Source organism: Rhinopithecus roxellana, chromosome 6, assembly GCF_007565055.1.
Source record: "Rhinopithecus roxellana isolate Shanxi Qingling chromosome 6, ASM756505v1, whole genome shotgun sequence".
NCBI lineage: Eukaryota > Metazoa > Chordata > Mammalia > Primates > Cercopithecidae > Rhinopithecus > Rhinopithecus roxellana.
The window spans coordinates 54,248,061-54,262,661 of NC_044554.1; the positions used below are offsets into that span (position 1 = coordinate 54,248,061).

General features: G+C 44.0%; 1 protein-coding gene across 2 annotated transcripts in view; it reads left to right on the forward strand.

The window, feature by feature from the left end:
* Positions 1-14,601, forward strand: part of KIAA1549 (KIAA1549 ortholog) — a 144,653-nt gene that overhangs the window by 80,361 nt on the left and 49,691 nt on the right. For both annotated transcript variants that reach the window (XM_030933292.1, XM_030933293.1), the window contains exon 10: positions 3,662-3,846. In XM_030933292.1, the coding sequence (XP_030789152.1) occupies positions 3,662-3,846 (185 nt within the window). The remainder of the gene's footprint in view (positions 1-3,661; positions 3,847-14,601) is intronic.

Consider the following 14,601-nt stretch of genomic DNA (forward strand, 5'->3'; position numbering starts at 1 on the left):
TTTTTTCTTTTTTTCTTTTTTTTGAGATGGAGTCTCACTCTGTCGCCAGGCTGGAGTGCAGTGGTGTGATCTTGGCTCACTGCAACCTCTGCCTCCCAGATTCAAGTGATTCTCCTGCCTCAGCCTCCCAAGTAGCTGGGACTACAGGACCGCACCACCACGCCCAGCTTATTTTTGTGTTAGTAGTAGAGATGGGGTTTCAGCATGTTGGTCAGGATGGTCTCGATCTCTTGACCTTGTGATCCGCCTGCCTTGGCCTCCCAAAGTTCTGGGATTACTACAGGCATGAGCCACCACACCCAGCCCCACTTCACAGATTTTGAGTATTTAGAAATGAAAAAAAAGGAGGCACATGGAAGAGTGTGTTTTTCTAAATAGTCCTTTAGGATATGAATCAGATTCTTCTTTTTTGGAGAAAGGGTCTTGCTCTGTCACCCAGGCTGGAGTGCAGTGGCTTGATCATGGCTCACTGCAGCCTCAAACTCCTGGACTCAGGTGATCCTCCTGCCTCAGCCACCTGAGTAGCTAGGACCACAGTCACCACCACTACGCCCGGCTATTTTTTTCTTATTATCTGTGAAGACAGGGTCTTGTCATGTTGCCCAGGCTGGTCTTGAACCCCTGGCTCAAGCGATCCTCCCACCTTGACCTCCCAAGGTGTTGGGATTACAGCCATGAGCCACCCCACCTGGCCCAGACTCCTCTTTTAATGTCGATGTTTTTCCTTTATGATCCTGCAAGCAGTCTTGGTAAGACAATGGTAAAACTTGCTTCCGGCAATAAGAGGAAAGGTAAACATTTAGAGGGAATTCAGCATCAGAGAATACAGAAAAATCTATACAGAGAACATGTAGGAGATAAAGACAATTTTTAAAAAAATGATAGCTTTAAAATTATCCTTGGTAGTAGAAGGTTCTTGTGAAATCTGTACTTGTCCCTGGAGACCAACCGAGATGAAAGCTGATGGGCGTAATTTCTCTGTTTTGTGGAAGATGATGGGAGAGTTTAAGCAAATACTCATTGGCAGTTTGTGTTTGTGAATGTGAGATATGATCATGTATTGATGTGTTCTCCTCCAAAGCAGTGAGTACAAACTATGAGCAAAAACTAACAAAAGCGCTTCGTTACATTTCTTCATATATGCTATTCCTGATTGTAGGAGATGTGCCCTACTCCAGCCAAGCGCTTGACATTTTAAACAGTTAATTGCAATAGGATATGGGCACCTTTCACATCTGATCTTGCACCTCTTTTCCTCAGTTTTGTACCGAAAACCACATGGGTAAAGATCCTGGGATCTCCAGGCTGGTGATTGAAGGAATTCTCAGTCAACACCAGGGATAGCCCAAAGGCAGCCCCAGGACACTGGTGTCAGGGCCCAGTTTGATCAACCTCTGCCTCATCAGGGTTTTCCTAGGTTAGCGTCAGAAGAGGGCAAGTGGGGTGGCTCATGCCTATAATCTCAGCACTTTGGGAGATAGAGGCAGGAGGATCACCTGAGCCCAGGAGGCTGCACGTGAGCTTGATTGTGCCACCACATTCTAGCCTGAGGGATAGAGTGAGACCCTATCTCAAAAAGAAAAGCAAACCAACAACCACACCCACAAAAGAACTAAGAAGAGTGTCCAGTTGTCTCAGCTTCTCAGTTTGATTCTGTCCCTACTTCTATATTGTCCGTTGCTTTTATGCAAAATGAGCTACATATATTCACTATATTCAGCCCAAATTAAAAAACACAAGGTTTTCACACTTTGTTGCTTTTTACCACATCCCATGCAGCCTCTGCTCTAATCTGTGCTTTTCTCCCTGGTGCATTTGATTTAGAATGCTTGCTCCCTCCCTTGTCACTCCCTCAGGTGTCTAAACCCAAAGTTAAACCAGCACCAAGAACCCTTTTTGTTATTACGTCTTTGAGCAGATACCTTTTGATCCCATAGCAGGTGTTAACCATCACAGGATATGAAAGGAGCATAAGACTTAGTCCCTGCCCATGACAACTAAGACGTTTTTGAAAAGACAAGATTTGGCGTCAAGACCGGATGAATGAGTGCAGAAGTGTAGCATTTCACGGATGATCCATTTATGTAGCAGGAAGCATTTTAAATGAGCAATAAGGCACCATGTGCAAAACAAAGAGCTAGTGATGGACATTAAGTGGCCGAGGAGTTGAAGTGCAACTGTCCTAGGCCGTGAAAGAGGAGTGGAGGCGGGTGGGGTGGGTGTGGCAGCAGGCTGGGGAGTGGCGGATCCAAAATGAGTAAGATTTGCTTCGTGTAAAAGTTGACAACTGGTAGCCTAAATAACGCCGTTTCAATGAGTCATGTTTCAAAGGTTTAGGGAGAGACACAGGTGGGGCAATGAAGGCAGTGACTATGGGACACTTATTAGGACTTCAGTTTCCAAATTAACACAGTGAAGCTTCATTTCGGCAAATATAAGGATCATCTTCCTTCTTTTTTTATTGTGGTAAAATATACATCAAGAAATGTACCAATTTAACCCTTTTAAGTGTATACTTCAGTGGCATTGAGTACATCCACAAGGCTGTGTAACCGTCACCACTATCCATTTCCGGAATCTCTTCATCATTCCAAGCAGAAACTTTCTATGAGTTTTTTCTAGATACTTCGTATAGGTAGAATCATACATTGTTTGTCCTTTCGTGACGGGCTTGTTCCTTGTTCCATTATGTTTTCAAGGTTCGTCTGTGTAGCAGCATGTATAGAATTTCCTTCCCTTTTAAAGCTGAATGATACACCATTGTATGGCTATACCACATTTTGTTCATTCATTCATCTGTGGATGGGCATTTGGGTTCTTTTCATCTTTTAGGCTATCGTGAATAGCACTGCTATGAACATCAGCATCTCTGTCATTTTTCATTGCTGAAGGGGAAGCGACCAGTTGCATTGGTGCGCATGTCCTATCTCCTTACTCTGTTTTGCTTTGTGTATGGCACTAGTGCGATATGAAATTATTCAGTGATTCATTTACTTGATCGTTTTTCCTTTCCCCCACTAGGACCTAAGCACCTCAAGGGACTTCACTTGTTCACTGTTGAGTCCCAACTTTCAAACTGTGTCCAGCACACTTAATAAACATTTGTGAACACAAGAAACTTGGAGTAGTGAGGAAGGGAGAAAGAGGTGAAGGGTTTTCTTCCATAAACTCCTAGTTGAGATGCATGTGCTTTATGTGATCTGGGAGGGTGTGAGTCCTGTGGTACTTGATGCAGCGGGCAGGACTGTGTTCTGGAGACACAGCTGTTTTTTCTCTCCGCCTTTGAAGAGAACTGCCTTTGTGCGAAGTTGTACAGAACCAGTTTTGCTACGGAAAGATCCTGCAGTGAAAAGTTAGGGGTGAGCTAGTAGAATAAACTGGAAATCAGGAGACCTGGAATTCACTGAGCTTTGCCATTAATTCAGCCATGTACCTTTGGATATATCCATATGTCGTTGTGATCCCTGATGTATTCTAGATGTAACATTGTATGTTGTGTTTCTCTGCTGGTCACATTTCCTGTCATCTGGAGATTATAACCTGGAGCCAGCTATCTTGAGCCGAAATGTCACAGACTTCTGAGTTTCTTGTAGAAGACACGTGCAATCTAGTAAATGAGTGAAGAGGGAGTTATCGAAAGACCTTTCTTCCTTGTCTGCAGCTGTGGACAGGGTGAAGAGGCCGTCTCCGGAATCCCAGAGCAACAACTTGTGGGTCATTGTTGGTGTGGTCATCCCGGTGCTGGTGGTGATGGTGATTGTTGTCATCCTCTACTGGAAACTCTGCCGCACGGACAAGCTGGACTTTCAGCCTGACGCTGTGGCCAACATTCAGCAGCGTCAGAAGGTAAGGGGCAGCCTCTTCCCCCAGTGTTCCCATAAGCAGTTTTGCGGGGCAGGGATAGAATGAGTTTGGGCTCTTGATACTGAAAGATGGGGAAGAGGGAGGGCTCTTATGGAAATCTTCTGGCTTTAATAGTGGCATCCCTTTGCCTTTGTTTCTACTTCCTGAAACCCTCCTTCTGTGGTAGTAAATATAGTCCAAGAATGTGAAGCTGTATGAAAGCTTAGCCACGACATGTGCTCTGGGTTCTACTGTGATTTTATTTTATTTTATTTTATTTTATTTTATTTTATTTTATTTTATTTCATTTATTTATTTATTTTTTGAGACGGAGTCTCGCTCTCTCGCCCAGGCTGGAGTGCGGTGGCCGGATCTCGGCTCACTGCAAGCTCCGCCTCCCGGGTTCACGCCATTCTCCTGCCTCAGCCTCCCGAGTAGCTGGGACTACAGGCGCCCGCCACCTCGCCCGGCTAGTTTTTTTGTATTTTTTAGTAGAGATGGGGTTTCACCGTGTTAGCCAGGATGGTCTCGATCTCCTGACCTCGTGATCCACCCGTCTTGGCCTCCCAAAGTGCTGGGATTACAGGCTTGAGCCACTGTGCCCGGCCTGTGATTTTATTTTGTATTTCTTGAGACAGAGTCTGGCTCTGTCACCCAGGCTAGAGTGCAGTGGTGCAAGCTCGGCTCACTGCAGCCTCCACCTCCTGGGTTCAAGCGATTCTCCTGCCTCAGTCTCCGAATAGCTGAGATTACAGGCACGTGCCACCATACCTGGCTAATTTTTGTATTTTTAGTAGAGACAGGATTTTGCCATATCGGCCAGGCTGGTCTTGAACTCCTGGCCTCAAGAGATTTGCCTGTCTTTGCCTCCCAAAGTGCTGATATTACAGGCATGAGCCACTGCACCAGGCCAAATTCTGATTTATTTTACCCCTGGACATTTTCAGAGGATAGGAGCCAAGGCAGACTTTCTCAGATCTGTTGATCTGTTTCGTGTATAACTCCATTGGTCAGCTGCTTTATTTTCTGTTCGCCATATTTGGAAGCCCACTTATCTACCTTGATCATTAAAAATGAACAATACGTACCTTGAACATTTTAACTTAAAATATATGAATGGACATTTATTTGCCAATCCTTCAACATATCCCAAGTCTTGTTTTGTTTTGAGTGTTGGTCTACTGAGAGGAATCGCATATGGTCTTTCTTAAAATAAACAACACCCATAATGTGTCAGTTTCAGGTTCCAGTTTGGGTTTCTTTAGAGAAGAGCAATGCTATTTGAATGCAAAGTTCTCTCGATTTTTTTAATACCTCCCTCCACTCCCTATCCCCTAACTTTGCAGACTTTTGACTTAATTCACCTACACCTAATTTGACAGCAGATTTTTTAAGTAACCTGTCTTTCCTATGTCTTTCCAAAGCATTCAGCGTAAGTTTTTATAGAAATAGCAATTTTCTTTTCCCACCTATGTTTCAACAGTTTCCATAGTATTCAAGAGTCCCGTCAGGTTTCAGAGCCAAAGAAATTGACTTTTGGTCAACATTGAGCTTACCTGGTGTGAGCAAAAACATGCCAGGCCTAGAGGAGAGCTCACTAGCACAGCATAAGTACCAGTCAGCGTGTTTACCAAGGGAGTGGTAGTCAGTCCACTGTTATTAACGGTCTACTGGGTTAACACGCACTCTGCGTGGGTCTCCCGGATTTGGAGGACTCATTCTGCTTTAAAAGCTTGATAAAAACAAGCAAAAGTCAAAAAACAAAGAATAAAAGATTGCCCTATCTATTTTTAAACTTTGTTTTGGTTGTCTTGGTATGAAAAATTCTGCATATTACAAACCTAGACCTGTTGAATGGAAAAAAAAAAATGCATTACTTTAAAATTTATTTTACTTTTGTAAAAGTAAAGAAAATTTCTTGTTTCATATGAATTAACCAAAAAATGCAAAATCTTTATTAAATTGCAAGCTTATGGCTATCAAGTACATTAAAAGCATCTTGTACATTAATATTATGTTTGTTACCTATCTTTGTTTATTATTTACATAGTCTGCTAAGGTTCTTTTGTTGTTCTTGTTATACTGGTGAATAGCATGGGGAAACCTGGGAAAAAACGTTCTGGGTATACTAAATGATTCATAGTGTGAATTTCATTGTAATAAGATCAACAATAGGTTTGGAAATGTTTTTGTTCTGGTGAAGAGTGCTGTTACAGAGGGAGTTAACTAGTGTAGATGGTTATGTGTTTAGGGTCTTTTATGGGCCATATTTCCTATGTATACACTGCCAGGGAAGTCCATCTATTACCTATTACTTCAGTAAACTGTCAGAGGACAGCATCTCTTGGGGTCAAAACGGAATATTCCCCAAGCTTTCTCCTTCTCTCGCTTTTACTTCCTAAATATTTTCATGTCCCAGATGTGGCTGTAAATCAAGTAGACAGAGTTTCAGATGGAACTTCCAGCCCTTAGAGCTGCTCTTTTTCCTCCAGGGCTGCAAAGATCTGCCCATACGTTTTGACAACAGATTTACAGAAAAGGTCCTGCAGGGAGGATTCTCCGAAAGAATGACTGTCTTCTGACACTGTTAGGAGGGCAAAGCCTTGCCAGTGTTGCAGAAGTTCAGTCTTGTTTTGCTGGCATAAGAACCCCCCCTATGGATTTTGTCATGTGTTTAAAATGGGAAAAGGATGCTCTTCATTTAGTTTAAAAGCAAATGTCTTTACTTCATATATGTTTCTTTTAAGGTCATGTGGCCATAGCAAAGGGCCTCTCACCTCGTCCTCAGGGTAATCTGCAGAGATGCCCCCCTCCCCTGTGGCTTCAAGAGCTCTGTCTCCTGCTCATGTGGCTGTTGCCTCTCTCTCCGTTCTGCTCTCCCCACCTCCTGATGTGCCTCAACACTACTCTCTGAAATCCTTCAGCAAATCCCAGCGCTGCAAACATCTGGAAACAATAAATCTGCTGACCTAAAATCCACACCCCCCCTTCCCCTTGTAATGAGAAGGAAACCTCTTCAGATTGTCTGGGAGTAGATTAATTTTGAAATATGATAGGAGGGAGAGGCCATTCTGTCTTGTTTGGAGGCACGGCCTTTGCTTCTTTTCAGTAATAAAGAAAAAAATCCTATGTAGCTTTCTTTTATCTGTATTCTCTATCTATAGACTAAAGTCATCATTTGTTACTATTGCCTAAGAAACTCCAGCCTGAATCCTCTTCATCATGAATGGCATTGGCTGGATGCCACTGGCCTCATGGAAACTTATTCCTTCTGATGGGGGATAGTCCACACCTCGTTATTGGTGTCAGACCAGAGCTCCTGACTACCCTTTGTTGCTTCTAAAGGGCAGCACTTTGGGCAACCAGCTGGAGCTGCCTCAGGCACCGGGTGTCACTCACCAAATATTGAGCATTTGCTCTGAGCCACACTAGATCCAGCTCAGTTACCAATACAAATAGCACGCAATCTCTGCATTCCAGGGCTTTAGCAAGGGAGAAGGACGAGCCATCCAAAAGCAGTCATCCAGGAGTATAAGGATGTCTGGAGAACACAGAGGAGGGGGGCACCCCACTCGCAGTGGTGGGGTACCTCCACCTTCCTTGAGGAGGTGACACCAGGGCTGAAGCTTTACGGTGGAGGAGATGAAGGCGGGCCCAGTAGGGGAGCGGCAGGCCGCTCAGGAAGCTGGAGCAAAGGTCGTAAAAAAGGGCACAGCCGAAACCCAGGTGGCAGAGAGCCAGGCCCTGGGGAGGGTTTCAGGACATAGAAGGGATTGCAAATTGCGCTGTGAGCAGTGGGCAACCATTAAAAGGTTTGCAGCAGGGAGAGCAGCTTGAACACATTTGCTTTTGGAATGATCCCTCTGGGAGGCAGTGTGGACAGTGGATTGAAAAGAGGCTCTGTGAGCATTTCGTTCCATCTCAGCCAAGGTCAGCTCATTCCCTACGGTTGCTGTTTGATTCTCTGCAAAGGTCCCCTGTCACACCTAACGTGTAGGTGGTCTCAGTTCACCCACAGCTGGCCGACCGTGCTGGGTGTCGCCTGTGGGTGGGAGAATCTGGGAGCCCTGCTCTCTCAAACTCCGGGACCACAGGGTTACGGGAGCCCCTGTGTGGGGCTATACTGAAGACAAACAGATGGGAATAACTTTGCCTTGTCTTCACCTCCTAAATGGAAACAGCATGGCGGTTGTGGTGACTTTTCACAAATGACATCAATCAGGTAATAAATGCTTACAAAGGCACTCTCTATATGATGGCAAATTTTTATTCAGGCACTTTTGGGATTTGCTGTGTGTTTCTATTGTCATCTCAACTGCTCCTTCCCAGGGGCTCAGGCTAACCCCAATACTGCGGGCTTCACTGCGTCCTGTGCCACCTGGGCTGTATTGTATTTATGGCCCATGCGTTCACATTCGTCAGGCGTCTCTCTCGTTCCTTGGCTGACCTGCCCACTGCTCAGTCTCCTTGGCTTATTGGTGACGTATTCCGGTGGGGCACAGACACTCTGGCCTGTTCCCTCTGTGATATATTAAAGAGAGGAAGAACAAAAGAGCCATCCTTCTTCAGAAATAACTCGGTCCTAATATGAATATTGAACACTCTAATTAATCTTGACTCTTCTTTTATAAAATACTGATTAAACCTATGCTGCATGCGGGAGGGAACTGGAGACATTGTATACCAGCCAGACTGAACTGTAGATTCTATTTTAAAAGAAGTGGAAAAACTAGAAAAAGTGATCTGGCAAGTAGGGATGAGACAAAAGAAGGCAATTATCTAAGGGAGGAGGGGCAGTGTTCCCTCTAGGTTTTCCTTCTGTGTGCAGATGGCTTTTGTTTTGTGCATAATACGCACAGATTGGTTGCCAAATTTCTATTGGTATAGAAGGTGATGACTCACTCAGCTTGTGAGAAGTGCAAGGATCTGATGGATGGATGTATTTAAAGATGTTGGTCAGAATCAACAGTAAGCCAACAGGACTTGTATATTTCATTTATGACAGGTGCCTTTTTCTTGGTTACCCATAAAAACCAGTAAGTTTGGTACTTCACTTGACCGTTCTGAAATTCATTTGGCCATCAGACATTTCTTGAGGGACCCTGTGTCACATCTTGTTGTTAACTTAACAAAATATTGTATCCAAATTCTTATTTACAACTCTATTGATGCCTTAGAATTCTTAGCTGTATATTAGCTGCTCGATGTTTCATCAATCAACAGAAATAATAATGCTGTCAGCATCATTTGTAGGGTACATTGGCATTTGTGAAGCATTTTCATTAATACTATCATATGTGTTTCCTATATGGGCCCTGAGAGTACGTGAGGGAAGACATTTAGGTGCCTAGGCTTGGGCCACGTACACTGCCCTATAGAGGCAATACTGTTTGTATTTTTACGTTATTCACTTTGGAGACCTCTGCTTAGGGGAGGCCATCTGTAGCTCCTTTTCCAGTTTTGGTAAAGTAAACCACCTAACCTGTTAAAAACAAAAGAAAACAGTTGCCCAGTCATTAGAGGCATTCACTTTCTTACTGGGAAGTATACCAAAAAGGATTTCAGCAAGGTTTATTAAATGATGGAGGTGATGATTAAATGACTCTTACTATATCTGTTTTCTTTCACTTAGAGGCACCTTGTATGTTAATGAGGTGCTGCTGGGGTAAAAGCAACCCCATAAAATTGGAAATTGCTCCTGTTAGGATTTTTGTCATCAGCTGTGAATAAGTGGCATCAAATTTCAATTTTCTTAGACATCTGAAAAAGGCTTGACAGATGGACATTTGAGAATTACATAGATGGATTAATATTTCATTTCAAGATGAAAATAATATTTATAATTACGTATTTCATAAATTAGGACCTCATGTCAAAGTCTGAGAAAGGAATCATCTTAATCACACGAAACGGGTTTTTTAATGTGCAGGAGGGTTACCTCTTAGCCTGCCTAATTTTTCATCTACCCATACATACATCAGTGATTTGCTTTTAAGAGAGCAGTTGAATCTTTGTGGAAATTTACAACAAAAGAAAAAAATATTCGACTAGTAAGTATGGGGTTTAGAAAAGACATATAGATGATTGCTGTTAAGTGCATTATGGTAGAATCTAAACATGTTGCTGTGTAGTTATTCTAAATCCATTAAGTACACAGGGACAACAGATAAACCAGCAGAGAAGGGGGTCATGGACCAGTGAACAAGTGACTTGCATTCAAGCAATCTGGACACAGATGTGCAGTATCCAGTAATCAATCATTTGAAAGAAGTTAATGAAAATATCCTGCAAGTGTGAGTAAGTGTACAGGACAGTATACAGTATTAACTCAGCTCTCCCTTATTTGTTCTTTTGAAGTTGTAATTTTGATCTTTCAGAAGTAAACATGGACCTTTTCACCCCTTTTTCCTTTTAATCCAAAATCTGTTGTTAAGACCCCAGCTGAGTCCCCGTGGACAAGGGTACTTGCCAGGCTTTCGTTCCTGAGGATGGTGAGCTCGCGGACAGCGTGTGCTTTGTGGCCCCTTGGGTTTCCCACACACTGCTGAACGGATCTTGAACATTGCAGTTGTCACAGAGATAAAGCACAGAGCCCTGTCATGAGTTTGTCCCCCAGATGAAATCAGACAGTGCCCTTGGCGTTTCTCACTGCCGTCCTCTTCCCTGTTCTTGGATTCTTCTGCGGGAGTGAACTGTTCTTCAATGGCTGGGAGATGGCAGAGGGGAAGCTATGAAATAAAACCCTCACTGCTGCTGCTGCTGCTGCCACCTCCTCTACAGAATATCTAAGTTCACATTTTCCCACCATGGAACCAATTGTCCTATTTCTTGGCTATATTTCTCTCTCATTTCTTTTTTTTTTTTTTTTTTGAGACGGAGTCTTGCTGTGTCGCCCAGGCTGGAGCGATCTCGGCTCACTGCAAGCTCCGCCTCCCGGGTTCCCGCCATTCTCCCGCCTCAGCCTCCGAGTAGCTGGGACTACAGGTGCCCGCCACCACGCCTGGCTAGTTTTTTTTTTTTTTTTTGTATTTTTAGTAGAGACGGGGTTTCACCATGTTAGCCAGGAGGGTCTCGATCTCCTGACCTCGTGATCCACCCGCCTCGGCCTCCCAGAGTGCTGGGATTACAGGCTTGAGCCACCGCGCCCGGCCTTCTCTCTCATTTCTTTAAGAGAGAAAGCAAGCCATACTGCAAATTCATTGTGCCTTGATTGACCAAGACTGGCATTTTGAATTGTGATGTTATCTGATGTTCCCGAGGTTTCTACATCTCTGGGCAGAGCACCACAGGAAGCTGCTGCATGGATGACAGGCAGGCCTCTCTCCTGTAAAGTAGGAGGACTTGGGAAAGGGAAGGTGTGAGGGGGAGCCAACATGCTGCCCGGACCACAGGCACATACTGGACAGCTCTCAGGAAAATCACTCGTGTGGGGAGGGCTTGTACAGAGGTGTGCATCTGCAGTGATCCCTGTAAAAGGGCTGCCTACTCCTAGGAAACTGTGTGTCTGCCCCCGGGGGTTGGGTAGAGCAGTTGAAACTCAGGGTGCTAGTTCATGGGTCACAGATGAGAAAATAAATGTATTTTATTTAAATACGTTTTTAATATATGTATTTAAAGAAATATCTAATGATGAATTTATTTTATGTAAATAAATATTTAATTTAACTAAGTTACACAAGTGCTTAATAAATTTAATTTAAATAAGTATTTAGTAATAAATAGGCCGGGCACGGTGGCTCATGCCTGTAATGCCAGCACTTTGGGAGGCTGAAGCAGGCGGATCACCTAAGATCAGGTGTTCGAGACCAGCCTGGCCAACATGGTGAAACCCTATCTTAATTAAAAAAAAAACAAACATAAAAGCCAGACATAGTGGTGCACGCCTGCAGTCCCAGCTAATTGGGAGGCTGAGGCAGGAGAATCGCTTGAACCCAGGAGATGGAGATTGCAGTAAGCCGACATCGTACCATTGCATTCCAGCCTGGGCGACAGAGTGAGACTCCATCTCAAAAAAAAATCGTAATAAATAAATTTATTTAAATAAATGATAAATGGGGCATGCAATGGAGCAGCAGGTTTGGATCTGTCATTTGCAAAACAGTGTTCTTGGGCTCATGAACTGCTGAAGTAGGGGAGTGGTGTACTCCTGTAACAGGAGCTTATTAATTGGAAAACAGAGGAAGTAGCTTTTGCCTTTTGTTTCATTTTTGTAAACTGTATTTACTGTAAGTTTTGTCCCCCTCTGCTGGCATAAATCATTGTTGCAGATGACATTCCTTCTACCTATTGATCCAATAATTTTAGCTTAAAAAAGACCTTAAGGCTGGTCTCAGTGGCTCACGTCTATAATCCCAGCACTTTGGGAGGCCAAGGCAGGAGGATTGCTTGAGCCCTGGAGTTCAAGACCAGCTGGGCAATGTAGCAAGATCCTGTCTCTACAAAAAATTTTTAAAAAAATTAACCAGACATGGTGGCACACATCTGTGGTCCCAGCTCCTTGGGAGGCTCAGGTGGGAGGATCGCTTGGGCTTGGGAAATTGAGGCTGCAGTGAGCTGAGACTGTGCTATTGCACTCCAACCTGGGTGACAGAGTGAGACCACATGAAATGAAAAAAAAAAAACACCTTACGTCACAAACCTAAGCCACTGATGTTGTTACTCATTTGTGCATAAAGTTAGCATAAAGACGACAAAGCCTTTTGTGTCTATGCTAAATATATTGTCTAAAATCACCCCTTAGATCTGTTTGGCCTTTGTCTTTTGACTGACAGGACTCTGTAGGGGTGTGTGCATGTGAGTGGAAAAACTCAAACTATGTTTCTTCTCTGCGCTCATACCACACAACAACAGTCAACACAGGAGACTTCTGTGACTAAATTTGTGGAGGCTTCCCTCACACACCAAGCAGCAGTTATCAGCTGGGTGTCCTTGAATTCATTTCTGACACTGTCCACTGGGAGGTAGCCTCAGATCCTACAGGTGGAGGGCTCAGTCCCCAAGACTGTCCTCCTCCACCTGCACCAGTCACAAGTGTAGGTCTCTGGAACTTCTGACCAACTGGCTTCAATGAAGTTGGGGTTCCCACCATCACTTTTTGGGTTTGATTAATTTGCTAGAGCAGTTCACAGGACTTGGAGAAACACTTATGTTTACCAGTTTATCACAAAGGATATGTTAACAGAAAAACCAAACTCCGTAAAATACCTTAAAGAGGTTTATTCTGAGCCAGAATGAGTGACCATAGCCTGAGAAAGCACAAACCCAAGAAGTTGTGAGTAAATGGCCCGAGGTGGTCAGATTACAATTTGGATGGATACTGTTGCCATTGCGTCTGGCTGGGGCCGTCATTGTGGGTGGTAAAGGAATTTACCAAGACAGCCGCAGGCTATTATTTCTCTAATAAGGCAGACTTATTAGAGAAAGTATGAAGATAATGTTGCAAGGGTGCAGTGGCCAGTACAGCAGAGAAGGGGCTGTCGGGCAAGAGACAGGGCAGGAAAGAAGTTTTACGGGTCATGCTGCTGGGACTATGAGCAGAATGAGGTGTTTGGAAACAGGATGTCGTGCCAGTAGGTTGTCTGTGATGAGCTGTTTCTCAGAACAATTGTTCTCCCCTACCTGGGACCCCTTTCTCATTGTTACTTATCAGGACTCCACATATATACGTTTATTTTTGTTTTTTTTTTTTTTTGAAACAGAGTTTCGCTCTTGTCCCCCAGGCTGGAGTGCAATGGTGCGATATCGGCTCACCACAACCTCCACCTCCTGGGTTCAAGTGATTCTCCTGCCTCTGCCTCCCTAGTAGCTGGGATTACAGGCATGTGTCACCATGCCCGGCTAATTTTGTATTTTTAGTAGAGATGGGGTTTCTCCACGTTGGTCAGGCTGGTCTCGAACTTCTGACCTTAGAGGATCCACCCGTTTCGGCCTCCCAAAGTGTTGGGATTACAGGCGTGAGCCACCGTGCCCAGCCTTCCACATAAACATTATAAAGAGACAGGAGTTACAGGAAAAGAAATAACCCAGTACATAGAAGCTCGGCCTGAAAAGGCGGAATATCTTGAAGTGAGGGGCTTACAAGTCATAGGTGTGTTTTAGGATTCTTTAGTTGGCAATTGGTTGAGAGAGTTAAGTTTTGTCTAAAGACTGAAAGTCACTTCAAAGGAATGCTTAAGATAAGGGGTCTGCTGTCTGCCATGTGATGCTATACCAGAGTCAGGTTAGAAAGTAAGCCACATTATAGCGGGTTAATTAAAAAAAAAAAAAAAAAAAACCAAATTTTATTGTTTGTAGGGTGTGACTTAACACTCCTTTGCATGGCTTTAAGTCTTGTTTATAATTTGGTATCTTATTACCCAAAGAATCTGTTCTGTCAGGCTTATACTCTCTGTTTTAATATTAATGCTGTTCAGTTTTGCCTAAACTCTAAAAGGGAGGGGCTGTCATGACGCATGTCCCACCTCCCTTCCTGCTACGGCCAATAATTCAGTTTTTCAGGTTTCTCTGAAGTCCCTTTGGCCAAGAGGGGGCCTGTTCAGTAGGTTTGGGGCTTAGGATTTTATTCTTGGTTTACAGATATTACAAAGCGCAAGCACACATATGAAGAGGTGCATAGGGTGAGGTATGGGGGGACTGGGGGGTGCAGAGGTTCTCTGCCCTCCGTGGGGGTGCTACCCTCCAGGAACCTCCACAGCGTTCAGCTTTCCAGAAGCTCCCTGGACCCTGCCCTTTTGGGTTTTTCTGGAGGCTGCTTTACAT